General features: G+C 38.4%; 1 protein-coding gene across 6 annotated transcripts in view; it reads right to left on the bottom strand.

Annotated features, from left to right (window-relative positions):
- Positions 1-17,561, bottom strand: part of LOC141492535 (phosphatidylcholine translocator ABCB4) — a 112,898-nt gene extending 95,337 nt beyond the window's left edge. For 3 of the 6 annotated variants that reach the window (XM_074192900.1, XM_074192902.1, XM_074192907.1), the window contains exons 1-3: positions 17,348-17,561; positions 17,022-17,099; positions 1,446-1,503 (exon numbers count right to left, since the gene is read on the bottom strand). In XM_074192900.1, coding sequence (XP_074049001.1) covers positions 1,446-1,503; positions 17,022-17,089 — 126 coding nt within the window. In that variant the 5' untranslated portion in view covers positions 17,090-17,099; positions 17,348-17,561. The other 3 variants (XM_074192903.1, XM_074192904.1, XM_074192901.1) reach the window with 3 other exon arrangements.
- Positions 17,562-18,461: the final 900 nt, after the last annotated feature.

Below are 18,461 nucleotides of genomic sequence, written 5' to 3'. Positions count from 1 at the left end.
TAGGAGGCACAGTCCTAAGCTTTTTGTGATAGGGCCAAAGGTATGGTCACTGGCTTTCTGCCTCAGGTGCTGGCAGCTTGCTCCCTTTATTAGAGTACCCTGACCCACTACCGCCTGCCATACCTGTGTTCCGAGGCTCTTAGTATGCCTTCTGCTCTGGGACTGGGATCTTCACTGCTGGCCTCTGTATAGCTGGCCAGCTGAGCTGGGACCCAGGAGTCCTGGTTATTGATCTGCTCTGTGATCAAGAGCCTCCTGTTGACTTCCTCATTCTCTACCTGGGTTGTGCTCCCCCTTTTACCCAAGTGACACAGACCTTTTCTAAAGTCCCTCCAAGATACCTTAAGCTGAAAATCTATTTACTCTGGCTTTTTGTAAGTTCCGTTGCTCCAGAGTCTATATAGAATCTCCATATAAAGTTATTTCAGAGGAAAAATGGGAGAAGTTCAGGAAATTTCCTAGGTTCTCTCCTTCTTCTTGGCTCCACCTGGGAAGCCTCTCCATACCTCATTCAGGGACTGTCTTTTACCTTTCTTTGTGTCCTCTGCATTTAGCACAGTGGTGATAATATTATGTTTACTTATTGACTATAACTTACCACTAAACAAATACCTAATGTTTGTGAAAAGCAAAATTTTCAGATATTAAACATGTGTACACAAACAAAATAATATATAAATAATATCGATTTTTGCCCCCTTTTCTCTCTTACTTCACTCTGTTGGGTCCTAAGTAAACATCTGCCTTGCTTACTCCCAGTACCAGCCATGGGCAATGCCTTGGTTCTGGTTATTACTGATGATTGCCATATACTCTTTCTGCCTTTTGAATTCCTATTCATCTTAAAGTCCAGCTCAAATGCGACTTCCCCAGGAAACTTTCCCTGCTCCATCTAGTTGTTAATCATCTTTATCCTTAGACTCAACTCACGCCTACATCATCTTCTCTAAAGCACTCAATATTGGATATTAAAGCTGTTCATCTCTCTGTCCCCCCCCCTTCACTAGACTGTAATATCCTGAAAAAGGTTGGAATAGATTTCTCTAAGGTGTTTGCCAGATTTGAAATCTTATACCAAGGCCTTCAACCATCACAGTATTTTAAAGCTGTTAGAGATCTTGGAGAACACCTAGTCCAGCTCTCTCAGCCTATTACAGCCTACTTAAGAAGAAAGAACCTTTTATCTCCTGAAGTGTCTAACAGAGAGCTCTGAACATAGCCATTAGTCACAACCTCTGGCTGCCTCAGTTTCCTAAAATGTAAGTTGAATTACACTAGCACTTAACTCCAGAGTTATGAGGATCAAGTGAGATAATTTCTGTAAAGTGCTTCACATAGTTCCTGCCACATAGCAGGCAATTAGTAAATACATTTTCCCTTCCCCTTCCTTAGTACCAGTTTCATATTAGAAAGACAGCATCACACACATACTGTCCATAACTTACCAATGTTAAGGGGCTGATCATGTTAGTTTTCTTCATTTTTTTCCTGTCTTGTTGGTTACTGAAAAAAAAAGATAATAAAATAATAAATGTACTATCAATATTTTGTACATCTCAAGAGGTGCTATTAAGTACCACTTATTAAATTTCAGGCATTGTGATTAGACATAACAATAAGAGCATAAGCAGTCTGGAAGGGGCAGATTTATGATGTCCTTTTAGCCTTTGAGAGGTATCTGAATCATTAAGAATCTTTGATTTGCCTGCTCATAGTCACAGAAAGAATATGTTAGGGAAAAGATCTGAACTAAAGTTGTCCTGACTTCAGGGCCAGTTCTTTTTCTTCAATTAATAAAAAGTCATTTTTCTCTCTTTCTCAGTACTTACTACTGAAATAAGAAAAAAGAAAAGTTTCATTTCTCTGTCAGGAGGTGAGTGGCATCACTGGTCATCTAAAATCAAAGATTTTAATTGTTATTTAATTATATTATATATTATTTATTAATTATATTATATTATTTAATCATATTAAAGAGAAGTTTCTTTTCTTTATAATATAAATTATTAATACAAATTAAATATAATATAACATTATATTTATAATTATAAATTATTATAAATTATTCTTCTTATACAAATTGTTCTTCTGGTTCTGCTAATTTCACTCTGTATCAGTTCAAATAAGTTTTCCCAGATCTTTCTGAAACTATATTGGTCACCATTTTTCATAAAGCAATAATATTTTAATGAAATAATATTTATAATGCAATAATTAAATTCAAAGTCATTTGTTTCAACCTTTTATCAAATGATGAGTAGCAATTTTAGTTTCTAGTACTTTGCTACTAAAAAAGAACTGTTATAAATATTTTTGTGTATTTAGAATCCTTTCATTTTTATTTATCTCTGGTGAATAGACCTAGCAGTTTATTGCTAGGTCAAAGGTTTGCTGTTCATCCTTCAAAGAGGACCGCTGACATCATGGGGTGATATCTGAACTTTCATGTGAATTGGCTATAACTGAGATAGAATTGGAGTAATAGACCTCACTCTCTCTTCCAGAGTCATCAAAGTCCAGTGACAAGACAAAAAGTCATGAAGACTGGCAATGACCCAGGAAGCAGTGGATGACCTTGACATCTTTTATATCTGATCACACTTTAAGGTATTCCACAAGGTCTGCTTCAGTTGCCCTCAAATTGTTCTTATCTGGTCATTCAGTTAGGTGAAGTCAGGGATAAATAGGTCAAAGGATATGCATGCTTAGTTTAGTGACTTTGGGGCCACAGTTCCAAATTGATTTTTAGGATGTACCAGCCTTCTATCCACTACATTACCTCCCTCTGTCACTATCTACAAATTAATAGTTTCGAAAAATGGATAATTTTCCATGCCCAAAATGGCACATACAAATACCTATAGGTGATTTTCCTCTTCTAAATATGGGATTTAGAAAATTCAAACTTTTTGTGTAGATCTGTTATTTTATTATCACAGGGAATCTTCTTCTATTAATACAGATTAAATATCATTTTTGCAACTTAAATGCTAAAAGAATTGTCAGGGACATTGAGGAACTAGGGTGACTTGGTAAGGGAACAAACAGATCTCTTTGCATTGCAGCATAGTACCTTCAAAATCTCAATGAAAATGTTTTTTAGAATTATGTATAGGATGATCATAATCAGCAGTTTTATGATCTATGATTTTCAGTATGAGTGGTCCCATAATAAATATACCCAGAGAGTAGCTAGGGCCTTAGTTCTGCAGATCATGGGTACTCAACTTTCTAACATTGCCATATTGTTACTGGATTCCTAATTAAAGTCTATTCTTTACCCAGACAGATCCAGTGGTCATTGATTTTACAGTATACCAATATCTAAATAGGAAGATCCCACTATACAATATTATTGTCTCAGTAACTCCAAAACTCAGGGCAGTTAGAATGGTGCAATGGTTAGAGTGCTGGACCTGGAGTAAAGAAGACTCATCCTCCAGAGTTCAATTCTGGTCTCAGACACTTACCAACTGGGTGATCCTGGATAAGTCAGGTAACCCTGTTTGCCTCAGTTTCCTCAGCTGTAAAATGAACTGGAGAAGGAAATGGCAAACCATTACAGGACCTTGCCAAGAATGTCCCAAATGGGATCACAGAGTCTGGCACAACTAAAATGACCAAACAACAAGGAAATCCAAAATCGAGTGGCATCCCTTCTAATACAAGTCATATTTGGAAAAAGATAGTATCATTAAAATGAATTTCAGATTTAAAATAATTGGAAAATATATATTATATTTTTAAAACTTTTTAAATCCACATACACTAAAAGAATCAACTTGAATTTGGGGAGAAATTAAAGTACACACACAGTTGAATAAACATAAGGTAAGTTGAGGAATGGGGAAGTACTAATAAGTAAGCCTCTCTCAGGATGTGGCTCCTGAGTTGAAGCAAGATAAATTAGCAATACATGGCAGGATACGCTGGGTGTCAAATAAGCTTTACAGGCAATGTAGGCAAGGGTAATCAGAGCAACTTTGGGGGGGGGTTATGAAATCAACTGTTAAAAACAAAATTGTTAGTTTTTAAAAAGCGTATTAGTTCCCAGAAAAACCTTTCTTTTTAGTTAATATTAAGCTGACCAATAGTTTCTTTTTTGATTTTGATAAATTACAACTAACAAATATGCCAAGGTAGAATAGCATTGTCCAGAGACTTGCTGCCTCTATTCATCTTTAGATCTTTAGGTTTCCCTAAATTCCTGCCTAGAAAAGAAAAGTCATTTAATCAAGATTAAATAAAACTCCCCAAAAGACAGCTTTGCTCCCAATCAATATGACCCAACTTTCATAAAGGAAGCAAACCAAGGTGGTGCAGTAGATAGAGCACCTTCTCTGGAGTCAGGAGTACCTGAGTTCAAATCCGATTTCAAACACTTAATAACTACCTAGCTGTGTGGCCTTGTGCAAGCCACTTAATCCCATTGCCTTGCAAAACCCTAAAAAGAAAAAGAAAAAACAAAAGAAAACAAACCAGTATAATGGCCTCTAACAATAAAGATCAAGGCAGTAACTAGACTATACTGGAATTGGAGTCAAATACCTGAATGCCCTTCCCACTTCTGCTACTTATAACCTGTGTTAGCTTGACCAAGACATTTAATGTCTATGTACCTTCAGCTTTTCATCTGTCAAATATAAAAGGGATTGATTCTAGAGAGCAATCTGGAACTATGGTCAAAGGTTTCTACCCTTTGTATACCCTTTGATCCAGCAATAATCCTACTAGGTCTGTATCCCAAAGATGTAAAATCAAAAAGGAAAAGAACGATATAGATAGATATAGATATAGATATAGATATAGATATAGATATAGATATAGATATAGATATAGATATAGATATAGATATAGATATAGATATAGATATAGATATAGATATAGATATAGATATAGATATAGATATAGATAGATATAGATAGATATCAGTTCTTTTTATGAAGGCAAAGAAATGGAAATTGAGGAGATGCCCATCAATGGGGAATAGATGAACAAGTTGAGCTTTGTGATTGTAATGGAATATTATTATGCTCTAAGAAACGAGGAACAAGATAGTTTCAGAAAAATCTGGGAAGACTTATATGAACTGAAACAAACTGATGCAAAGTGAAGGGAGCAGAATCAGGAATTATAAATAGTAATGGTAATATTGTAATGTGATTAACTTTGAATGACTTTCCTATTCTCAGTGAAACAATGATACAAAACGATTCTGATGGACTTATAATGAAAAAATGTTCTCCATCTCCAGAGAAAGAACCGAAGGCATCTAAGTACAGATCAAAGCATACATTTTTTACTTTATTTTTGTCTGTTTTCTTTCACAAAATGGCTAATATGGAATTATGCTTTATAAGACTGTACATGTATAATCTATTTCAAATTGCCAACCTGCTTAAGGAGAAAGGGAGAGAATTTGGAACTCAAAATTTTTTTAAAATGAATATTAATGACTAATATGGTAATATGTTAAACATGGTTGCACATGTACAATTTATACCAGATTGTGCCCTATCATGAGGAGGGGGAAAGGAAAGGAGGACAGTAGAAAAATGTGGAACTCAAAAGCTTGCAAAAGAATGGATGTGGAAAACTATCTTTATATGTAATTGGAAAAAATTAAATAAAAAAATTAAATTTTAAAAAATAATATTAAAATTGTTTTTAACAAGTAGCTGGAAAAATGTTTTTAAAAATTAAAAATTAAATCAGGTTAGACAAGATAAAAATCCCTAAGGTCCTTTTCAGCTCCAAAGGAAAAACTATCAACTATTTTCCCAATTAACCGAATTTCTGTCACTTACCAACTACTATTTAATATTAAACCCTATTGTAGTCATTAAGAGCATTCAGCAAACCCATATTGAAGGTTCTCCTCCTAGGGACTTTAGCTGAGGAGAATCCTAGAGAAGTAATGCTCTTACATAATGGACCCCAGAATTATTTTTTGGAAATGCTTGATGTGTCTATTTGGTTCTAAGAATTTTTGGGGTGCTTTCTGTAGTTGTGAGCTTGGTAAAAATCTTGACCCCTTTCAGATTTCATTTGATCACCACCATCTTAGCTTATGTAAGTGAAATTGCAGATGCATAAAAAGATCTTTTTTATTATCAAGGTGAAGGAAGGAGAACTGGTCTAGCATACAGAGGATTAGGAAGCAAAACATCAGCTAAACTTAGTCTGACAGTGTAGTTTCTTCTTACAGATAGAAACCATCATTCACAGACTTATCCAGTCCAACTTACTCAGGTTTCAAAAAAAAAACCAACTAAATAATCTGTCAAAACCATGAGTCACCTTCACCAGGTACTGCTTGTTTTTATTGCTTTTGAAAATTCACTCTCTGTCCCAGCTCTTTTTTTTCTGATCTTTGAAGTATATTAATCATTTCTTACTGCAGCCCAAGTGAGTGGGATCTGTCTATTCTTTTTTTTTTTAGGTTTTTTCCAAGGCAAATGGGGTTAAGTGGCTTGCCCCAGGCCACACGGCTAGATAATTATTAAGTCTCTGAGGCTGGATTTGAACTCAGGTACTCCTGACTCCAGGGCCGGTGCTCTATCCACTGCGCCATCTAGCTGCCCCGGGATCTGTCTATTCTTAAGTTGGTTCTGATGACCTTGGATATAACTTTTCCTGCCTTCTTCAAGTTCTCTTGCTTCCTGATCTCTCAATAATTTTTTTTAAAAAGGCTTTGGACCCAAATTGTTCCCTCTGTGTCTAATCCCTCATTCTCTATTCTTAGGGTTTCCTCCAATTCCTGGTCTCAAGAACTATCTTATCTTTCTCCATCTTGTCCTTGTCCTTTTGCTGGTGATAGAAACATTGCCTTGCTCAGACTGGCACTAATGGACATAGGTTGTGCATGGACTGAATTCTGTTGGGCTTTCTGCTCAATCTCTCCCTTGCCTCCCAATCCAGAGCTCCATGTTCTCTCTGCATTTTTGTTGACTGTTGCTGTTCCTGTCTAGAGTATTCTTGATGTCTCTTTGTTGAAACCCTCCAGAACAGACCTCAAATACATGTGTTCACTCCTTTGAATTCTGCTAGTGCTTTGCCTGGATCTTTCTCTTGCCCTTCTTATATTATTCCTTAATTTTACATTAATCCCCAGCCTGCTGACAATCTTCCCTTCCTCTACCCTGACCCCCTTACCCTCAACTAGATAGTCAAGTGTTTGAATGCCAAGTTTAGGCTTCTTTTCATCTTTATACTTCCACTGCCCAGCTTACAATCTTGAATATAGGTATACAAGGAAAATTACTTGAATTAAACATATTCTGATCCACCATGGTACTGTACTCTGCACTTATACTATGGGCTTCTTCTAGTCAGCTTTTCCTATCTAATTTCTACCAGTTTGATCCTCTTAAACCTTTCTTTTCCCTCATTTCAGGCTTTTTGGGGGAATGGGCTGTTATTTAATAGGACCAGACTATAAGAATACCTCAAAGGACCAAGCTACATATCATATAACTATACTAATAGAATGGATTTTTCACATATTAGAGATAATGGGATGAAATTTTAATAAAAATATAAAGAGATGATTAGATTACACAGTAGAGAAAATACAGGACCTGAAGACAGAAAGACCTGAGTTCAAATCTGGTCTCAGACATATATTAGCAGTATGACCCTGGCAAGTCACTTAACCCTGACTATCTAATTGCCACATCCATAAATGAGTTTTGGAAGAAAATGGCAAGCCACTCTATGATTTTTGCTAAGAAAGCACCAAATAGGGTCACCAAGAGTCCTAAATGACTGAACAACAACAAAATTATATCTTTTTTTTTGTATTCAGTAGTGTTCCCCCTCCCAGATTGTATGCTGAACTTTCTATTAATAACCTTTACATAAACTGCAGTATGGTTTGTCCATGGCAAACTTTAAGTGTAAGGCAGATTTAATTTCCTCAGCTACCCAGTACAGGCTCCCAGACTCCTTCTTTCCCTGCCAAATCAGTGTGTGCTTAGGAAGTTCATTGATTTTAATATTAGCTTAAGTGCAACATAATTAAATAGGCACAGGTGCTACAAAAACATCATTTCAAAGCCAATAAGAATTAAAAAAAAACAATTTTCATTTACTTTGGATGGCTCTCTATGTTGGCTATTCTTACAGTTTTTTGCTTATGACTTACTTTATTTCAATATTTGTTATTTTAACTAAAATTTAAAAATAAAAAATCACACAGGTAAATACCATCTGATATATTGTCCTTGGCTGGCAGCCATTGTCTTCCCCTTGCCTTCTGGAACAATATTTTATTAATTATAATTTTCACACAAATATCTCAGTTGGTTCACTCACACTCAGCAGACTTCATCCTATGTAAATATTAACTCATTTTTAAGCGGATTCATGATCTATCAGTATGACAACACATTGCCCTGGTGTAGATAGCAGCATCTTGGAGGGGGGAGGGTTCCTCATCCTTGGATGTTTCTTCATGTCACAGGACTATAGAGTTCTAGTTAGCAGGGACTTTGGAGACTATCTGATTCAAACCCCTGACTTTCCAGATGAGGAAATTAAGACTCTTACAGGTGATTTGTTCAGGGGTACACAGTTCTTTTACATAAATCCTCCCTAGGAGATCTTTCCAATATAAAGGGAATATTCATCTAACTGTCTTTTTTAAAGTATAGCTTGGGTTTTTTTGAAAAGCATATATTAATAACTATATTGCCCTGCTTGTCTGAACCCTTCATATGTATTTTTTGTTTGCTTGTTTCTGTTTTCTTTGTTTTATATTAGCACTATATATTAAGGCAGCATATAATCCCAAACTTAGACAAATACTAAGTCCAGTCATCACATAATTTAAAGGTGATGGGAACATAGATTTAGAGGTTATTAATTGCATCCCTTTATTTTATAGATGAGGAAACTGAGATAAACAGAGATTAAGTGACTTATCTAGGGTGGCACATTGTAAATGTTTGAGATAGAATTTGAACCCATGTCTTCTATACTTCACATTCAACACTTCATGCATCATGTCATCCTATCCTCCTTAATGATGAGGATTTTTCCCTAAACAGAGAGCATACACAGACATTCACTCAATTGCTCCACATATGGTTTAATTGTCTAGAGGCTTCATTAATTGTCCATCTGTAGCAAGAGTTCTATTATTAAGATTTTTGTGTTGGAAAATAATCCATTCATCTGAAGATACAAAAGTAAAGTATATGGGCTGGAGATTCATTATCAAATGTTTCATTGTCACTATGAGATGGTGATCCATTGGTCTAGTTTCCTTGTTTTCAACATGGTGAAGATTTATTGTAACATATTCTGTAGTCTATGCCATAATGTTATTATTGATGGCCTAGCTTCAGCTAGCTGAGCCAACTATCCTTTTGTATCTGGCCCAAACTCCTGACTTTACAGATGAGGAAACCGGGGTCTTGAGAAGTGACTTTTTCAAAGTCACACAGGTCTTTTCATAAATTCTTCCTAGAGGATTTTTCCAATATAGTGGAAACTTTCATCCAGTTTTCTTTTTAAGTACAAATTAGTAACTTTTTTTTTACATCAGAACACAGGTATCAGTCTACATAGGGGATTCAGAAAACTGTAAAACATTTTAGCTATAAAACAAAGATCTGCACAATAACCTATTTTTTTTTTAGGTTTTTGCAAGGCAAATGGGGTTAAGTGGCTTGCCCAAGGCCACACAGCTAGGTAATTATTAAGTGTCTGAACCGGATTTGAACCCAGGTACTCCTGACTCCAGGGCCAGTGTTTGATCCACTGCACCACCTAGCCGCCCCTCACAATAACCTATTAAGGAAACAGAAAATAATGGATATTCTGCTCTTTCTTAAAGGGGGAATAATTAAATTTACACATATCTTCAAGAAAAAAAAGTTGTAACTGGAGAAAATTTAATAAAGTTTGTATTTTGAAAAGTTCTTTGCATCATTTTAATGCCATAAAAATAATGCCTGTTCTCTAGTTCCACTCTGGCTTTTAATAATTTAATAATACTAAAAATAATTAATGCAAGACAGCTAGGTGGCGCAATAGATAGAGTGCTAGGCCTGGAATCAGGAAGACCTGAGCTCAAAACCAAACTCAGACTCTAGCTGTGTGATCCTAGGCAAAGCATTTAACCCTACATACCTTTTTTGTCAGTGATCAGGAAAAGGAAACAGAAGAGCCCTCTAATATCTTTGCCAAAAAATAAAACACAAATGGGATCATAAAGAGTTGGACGCAAGGGCAACTAGTGGGCACAGTAGATAGAGCACCAGCCCTGGTGTCAGGAGGACCTGAGTTCAAATTTGATAAGACACTTAATACTTAGCTGTGTGACACTGGACAAGTAACTTAACTCCTTTGCCTTGCAAAAAAAAACAGTAGGACACAGCTAAAACTACTGAACCAATCATAACATGTCCCACCAATGCCACAAAAACAGCAGTCATGAAGGCAAATTAAAAATCTCAACCATTATCTCCCATCACTGGAGTAGCATTCCACTTTGTGGAATACCCTAACTAAATACCCTAGATACCCTAACTAAAATGACTCACTTCTTTCCCTGAACTAAACTCTATCAGGGTCAAAAAGCATTCTGGTTTCCTCCCATTAGTTCCAATCAGGTTCCCCAGGATTGTGTTCATTTTGGACTATATGCCTCATAACTCTTCAGATCAAGATTCACTCCTCATAGAGCAGGTCATCACCAGGTTCATTGGACAACAGGGAGCATAGACTTCATAGGTGCCTTAACAATATATACTTAATAGCTGTGTGATCCTGGGCAATCATTTAAAAACTTTTTGCCTCAGTTTCCCCCCCCCCTTATAAAATGGGGAACCTGGAGAAGGAAATGGCAAACCACTTCTAGGATCCTTCCCAAAAACCCCATAGATGGGGTCATAAAGAGTCAGTCTTACCTTCAAGATAATTGCGTTGAAGATACAGAAATCCAATGTAACAAAACAAAACAAAACAAGTTAGTGCGAGATCAATTCCTAAGAATGGGGTAAGGAATCATCACTTAATTTTTAAAAATACTGCTACAGGAAGGGGCAGCTAGGTGGCGTAGTGGATAAAGCACCGGCTCTGGAGTCAGGAGTACCTGGGTTCAAATCTGATCTCAGACACTTAATAATTACCTACCTGTGTGGCCTTGGGCAAGCCACTTAACCCTGTTTGCCTTGCAAAAACCTAAAAAAAAATAATACAGCTACAGAAACAAGGTTTTTAGATCCACACCAAAAATTTTTTTAACCTGTGATTTCACTGATAAAGGTCGTATAGGACAAACATTGGGCTTACTGGCTTACAGGATTACAACATACCCTAGAGGGTAGCTCAAATCCAAATGTAATTTCTATCTGATTTTAATGTGTTGATGTCTTCATATATATATATATATATATATATATACATATATATATATATGTATATGTATATGTGTGTATACATATATAGACAAATATGTATACATAGATCTATATAGATATCCTTGTGCATATGTATGTGTCTATTTTATATACACAGATACATATATACATTTTATGTATATAAAATATATATGTATCTGTGTATATATGCACACATATGCACAAATATGTGATTTTCTAAGTCAATATATGGCCCATAGAGTTCCTTATGTAAGGTTTAGGGGTCACCATTTCTATTTCAAGTTTGATACCACAGGGATAATTAAAGTAAACCAGCCTCTGCTTTGTAATTTATAGTCTTAGAGAGATGGTTGGGAACTGGCAGCCAACTCTGGAGGTTAAGTGACTAACTTGGGATCACACAGCTGGCATATGTTAGAGGCAGGGCTAGAAATCAGGCTATCCTCTAGCTACCATGCCAAGCTGGGTCCCATCATGTACCACACTCTACAATAACTCTTACTGGACCAGTTATCTAAATATTTTTTAAAATATTCAAAACAGAGGAAAAGTAATATTTGTTTCAACTTTGGGAAAGAAGTACTTTTTTTAATTAAACAAAGAGAAGATATTTTGGTAGGTTAAATTGATGGGATTGATTACATATAAAGAAGTTTGTGAAAAAATCTTTAAAATAATTTTTAATTGAGAAAAATTTTCAAGAAGTCTATCAGATAAAAAATCTAATATACAGAATACATATGGAATTGGTATATATATCTGTAAGAATAAAACATTTTCCCCATTGGAGAAATAAAGTATACAAAAAGCCCATTTTTGAAGGAGACAAAAGAAATTGCTAATAGCTACCTGAAAAGATACCCAGATATCTAACTAAGAAATGCAAATTAAGAAAACCTTAATATAGGCTCTTGTACTCACTAAATTTTTAAAAATAGTAAAAATATATATAAAATTAAATGCTTCAGGAACTGTATAGCATTTTAGCTACGTAAACAAAAATCTGCACCATAATCTATTAAGGAAACAAATAGAAAATAATGGATACTCTGTACCCTCTTAAAGGGGAAATAATTAAATTTACATGTATTTTCAAGAATGAAGTAATAATCGAAGAAAATTTAATAAAATGTGATATTTTGAAAAGTCTTTTGCACCTTATTTTTTGACTACTAGAACACAACACAATTTTTTTCTAGTTCTACTCTGGTTTATAATAATTTACTACTAATAAAAATAATTAATATAGTTCAACTATGTAGCACAGTGGATAGAGGATAGAGAAGAAACAAGTATTCTATTGTATTACCTAGTAATACTCAGGAGTTACTTAACAAATATTCGGTGAAATGCAGCATTACATTGTTGGTGGTATTATAGACTGCTGTGACCTTTTTGAAGATCAACATGACAATATACAATAAAAGTCAGAGTCACCAATTCCATTGCTATGACTTTTCTAATATCAAGCATAATATCTGGCATGTCATATGTGCATAATAAATGCTTTCTAATTTCTTGATTTAACCTAAAGATAATGGAAAAGTCTTATTCATAAAAATTAATAGTCACTCTCTTTGTAAAAGGAAAAATCAGAAACAATTTATATGCTTGATGATTGGAGAATGATTAAATAAATTATGGCATATTACTTTAATGGAAATTATAAGTATTTACGCCATGCTTTAAAAAGCAAATCAAGTGATTCAAAGAAAGGCAAGCAGAACTAGAATAGCATATCAACATTGGCTTCAATAATATATTTTAAATATAAAGGGGAAAAAATCAAAGGTAACAGAACTGAAAGGGAACAGAGAGCAAACATATATTTTTTATTAATTTGGCTGGTTCCCTATTATGGAAATATGCAGTATAATATGACTAAAGTTTTAGGTATTCTCTTAAGACGTTATTTTGCATCTTCTCTATATTTTATCATTGTTAGTATAATGAAAGCCCTGCTATACTGCAAAATTCTATTAAAAACAACTCTGCTCACCTCTCCACTTAATCACTTTTTACATGATTGACAGTTCCCATTTCCAGTTTTTCCTTGCCTCTGCATACTAATCCCTAAAGTTAATGTCTACCTGTGGGAATTGGAGTTTACTGAGGCTAACCTGCAACATACTCTACAAGCAGCCAAAGAAGCATTCAAATGTGAAGTCAGCTAAGGCACTCACTAGCTTTTAAGAGTTGGGGAACAGATCTCCCTATCCTAATGTAACCTCCAAAACCAAAAGACCATCCCTAAAACTTGTTGGTAGGGTTGATGAGCCTTGTAATCTTGCTATGAGTACTCCTCTTACTGTTCATCCAGTTAGTATCCCTTGGGTCACAAACATCAAACTCTTGTCCACTTCTAATAATCAAGGATGGCTAAGAGAAATGAATAGCCCAAAAGATCTTAGAATAGTGGCAGTTAAGGCTTGGTGCCCAATAATCTAGTAGACTTACAGGGCTACAGGTCAAAGAAGAGGAAATGGAAGTCAGACTTCAAGATCATGCTCTGGAATTGGCACTGGCTTTTCACCAATACTAGTTCACCAAGGCACAGTCTCTTCCAGAAAGGCATTCCAGTGATACAAACTATGTCCAGTCCTATAACAGTGCTTATGCAATGGATCATGGGGCATGACAAATTTGCTGTGATGAGACAGAGTATGATGAGAACACAGCCATAATAAAAGAAGACCATCTTGGATGAGGGAGTTTAATCATTAATACTTTACAAGCAGAGGTTCTTAATCTTAAGAAGAGATCTTTGGACTTATTCCAAAAAATATTTTGATGACTATATTTCAGCATAATTGGTTTCCTTTGTAGCCCTATATATTTTATTTTATGCAGAACAAAACCATTCTGCTGAAGTATTCAGAGATGTCTCAGAGTGCCATAGGGATCCATGACAACAATAAAGGTTAAAGACCTGTGCTTTACAATTCCGATTTACATTTGGCTGTCTATATATGGAGGAAGTCTGAAACATTAAGCTCTGCAAGAGAGTTTCTCACTGTTCTGCATCATTATTCATGATCAGAACCAAGGTAGGAATGCAAAAACTTCAACCAATTCAATCTATGAATTATGTGTCACTGAAAATGTTACAGTTACTGGCTCGTGATTAGTCCCTCTGGTGCACCATCTGTTATTTTTCTTTACCTCCAAATTAACACTGTTGATTTTAATGATGAATATGATATGAGAATCTTGAGGAATTCCTGGTACAGGAACTTCCTCCACCAATGCAAGTTACATCCAATCTTTAATTTTGTGAATAATAACAGGGGAGTGTAATCTTAAGTACCATGAGTTTGTGACTTGCCTAAGGTCAGAAAGTTTGGGAGAAGTAAGTTTTAAAACCTGTTCTTTCTGATCCCCCCTCCACATTGCTTTATGATACTCCTGATTTCAATTATGTACATAACTTTTACCAATGCAGATTAGCAGCTCTAAAACATATACTTTTAGAATATAAACTCAACAGATCCTCTGAGTAGATTTTAAGAGCTCTTTGAACTTGGGTGATAATTTTCCTAATCTTTAACTGAAAGTTATCATTTCCTTCATTATTTAAAAGTATTATTCTGGGAAGGGGTCAAGAATCTTCTCCTACACAGAAAAAAATTAAGAACCATTGCTTTAGAGAGTTATCTGAGGAAAACAGGAGATTGAATGATTTGCCCAAGGTCACAGAGCCAGTATGGATCCAAGTTTAAAGCAGGTCTTCCTTAATTGGAGACTAACTCTTTATTCAACATGCTACACTGCCTTTAAACTTTGAAAGTTTCTACAATTATAATTTTACTCTATTTAAATAAAATAATAACAGTTAGAATTTACATAGTACTTACTACATGTCAAACACTTCACTAATGTTATCATTTGATTCTCACAACAACCCTGTGAAGTAGGTGAAGATGAGAAGCAGAAGTGAAATGACTTGTTCAAGGATATACAACTTGTAAATGTCAGAGGCCAGTCTCAGGGTCCAACTTTATCTGCTGAACCATCTAACTGTTCAGATGCATCATCACTGTGAAGAGACAGTCACCCTGACTTTTCAAATGCTATGGTCAAGGGAATACATGGTCCAGCATATTCTACAAAGCATAGGGAAGCCCCAGAATTACTAACGTACTATCTGGCTATCACCTGAAAATAAACTCAAATAAATTTTAAAAGACATTTGCCAAGATAAGCTGATGGAGGAAGAATTATTTTTACCAAAACAATCATTCAATTGTAAGGGATGTCAGTTTCTGTGGGGAGGAGCAGCACCCAAATACACAAAATCCCAGACCCTAGAAGAACTGAAATAACTACCCAGAAAAAATGATATTTTCCCTGGATTTTTGCCATGGACACTGAGGAGGGGAAAAAAATTGCAGTTCTCCATGTAGAATGAGGCAGTGTGATGTAATGGTAAGAGCAGTGGAGTTCCAGTTAAGAAATTTGCCTCACAGATACCAGAGAACCTGAGATACTTTTGGAAAAGCCACTCAGCTTTTCTGGACCTCCATTTCTTCATATGAAATAGAGGAGGATTAGACTAGGCAATTTCTAATGTTTCATCTGGCTCTAAAATCCTATGGCCCTAAAAAATGACAGTACAATTATCAGCCACTATTCTCACCAGAGAGGCACATTTTCAGTTAACTAATCAGTCCTAGACAGTTTGAAGGAATAACCAATGGAACTGATGCCACCTGAGCTGATTATTTGGCAACGTAGTTCATTTAGTTCTGGGTGGCTTGGCATGAACTCTGACACCACATTCAACAGCTTCATCAAGTACCTGGCTCTAAATGGAAGGAGAATTCATTCTACCCACTAGGAAAGCAGCAGTATAGTCAGGTGAGAGACCTTGCAAGGCCTGTGAGTTTTGGTGACAGACCATCCCAGAGCACCAAAGATACTTCTTCTCTCATCACACACCCTAATGCTATTTTCCCCAAAGCTTAAGTCCATGGTGCCCCATGGACTAGCCAAACAGAGCACAGGGTTTTTTCACTCTCTCACTTCAAGCACGATTGAATTGGAACCAAACAATAACTACTCAGGGAGAAAGACTACTGCAGAAAGGCCCCTTTCCAAAGGGGGAAAGGACGATGGGGGAGGGAATACGACCATTTGCAGGACTGACCTTCTTTCCTCTTCGTTCTTTAAAACAAATACCATCCAAAGGACAAAAAGCAGGAGGGGGAATAAAAAAAGGCCCACGACACTCAGCCACAGACTTTTTGGAGGGGCATGCAGAATAGTATAGAGCTCTCTGGTGTCCCCAATGTCATCTGTGCACAAAGGTTTGTCTGAGGCTTTCCTGGCAGGAATGGAGACAAGAAGGGCAGCCTTTTCTTCTCCAGTCCTCCTCCGGAAGGAGACTGCCAGATGCTGCTGCTTGGATGCTGAGAGCTGCCCCAACCAAGCCAAACAACAACAAAAAACTTTTGCTCCAAGGTCAAATCTGCAGACAAACCTCCTCCGTGGCTGGGGGGGGGGGGGGGGCGGGGGGGACTTTATTGTGCGGGTTCCCCATGAAAGAAGGGCAGCAAGAGCTTCTTTTGATTCTTTTCCTGGGCCAAGTGAGACACTGGCCCGGGAACTAAGCGGAATGGTGGTGGTACGGACCTTGTGGTGGCCAGTTCCAAGTCACCCTCGGCTCCCGCGGGCCCGTTCCTGCCGTCCTCACGGTCCATCTCGGTCCGCCTGGGGACGAAAAGCACGGCACTGACGAGCACATGCACTTGTCTCCTTCCCCCGCGAGTCTCCTCCCCATCCCCCCACGCCCAGCATCCTCTCGCCGCCCGAGCCGCCTCCCTCGCCTCCCTGGATGGCACGGGGGCACATCTGGGGGAAGGGCCCCCAGCGGCTCCGACGGTGCCCCCCGGGCGGCCAAGCCCTTTCCTCTGGCCTGGAGCGCCCGGGCTGCCCGCGTGCCCCCGGGCCCCGCTCACCTCCGACTTGGCCGTCCCGCGCCGAGAACACCAGCTGCCCGGACACGGCCGAGGCCCAGGACACTGGACTTTGCTCGCCGCGGCCTCGCCGCCGCCGCCTCCTCCCAGCCCCACGCAGCCTGACCTCTCGGGGCGCTGCAGGTCAGGGCCACCGGGGGCCGGGGGGCCCCGCGCGCAGAGCCGCCCGGCTGAGGGGCGCCCTCGGCCCGCCGCGCCCCCCGGTTCCCCTGTCCCCCACCCCCACTGCAGGCCTCTAGGGCCCCGGTGAGCGGCTGCCGCCTCCTTCCCGCGGGGCGGCCCGGCCCGGCCCGGCCCAGTGCTGCCGGGGCGGGGGCAGCCGCGGATGCTGCGCCGAGGATGCCCGAGCCAAGCCTGCCAAGGCCAGGAGCCGGGATGTTGCCCCCGGCGAGGCTCCGCTGTCTGAGACACCGCAAGGACCTGGCAGTTTACTTTATCGGTTGTATGGTTTGCACACACACACACACGCACACACACGCACACGCGTGCACACACACTCACACGCACCGACACATACAGACTCCTTTCCCCTTTCTGCCCACATGGGCCACTTTTTCTGGTTGCCACCCAGAGATCACCGCGCTAACATGAATCCGCCGGAGACCGCCTAGCAACTCTTGTCTCCCAACTCCGAAATACCCCTCCTCAAAACTGGGTCCATGCATGTAGCAACTCAGCACGCCTTCACACTGAAGTGCTCCTGGCAAAGTGGCCACTTAGCCTCTTGCATTGCAGAGATGGAGAAGCAGCACAGTAATCTATGCAAGTCATAAATCCTCCGGGTCGAAAGGCTTTTCCTTCTGTTTAGCCTTTTTCTTGCCCCAAATGAGGCTTCTTTCCTTTCATGTCAGAGCTAGGAAGGAGACTTTGAGGTCATCTTGTCTGAGACTTTTCGGTTGATACAAGTTTGAATGCTTTCTGTTTTTCCACCAGTCGTTTCCCTGTCTGCACTCCCTCCCCCCCCGGGTCTCCTTACCTCCCTCTGCATCTCTGCCTCCCAGGTGGTGGCTCAGGTTGCCTGCTGAAGGAGCCAAGAAGACCTGAGTTGGAATTCTGTCTCAGACCCTCACTAGCTACATGATCAGCGTCAAGACAT

This window comes from Macrotis lagotis, chromosome 7 (genome assembly GCF_037893015.1).
Source record: "Macrotis lagotis isolate mMagLag1 chromosome 7, bilby.v1.9.chrom.fasta, whole genome shotgun sequence".
NCBI lineage: Eukaryota > Metazoa > Chordata > Mammalia > Peramelemorphia > Peramelidae > Macrotis > Macrotis lagotis.
Note: the sequence above shows the minus strand (reverse complement) of the source record. Positions and strands in the feature narration are given on the sequence as shown.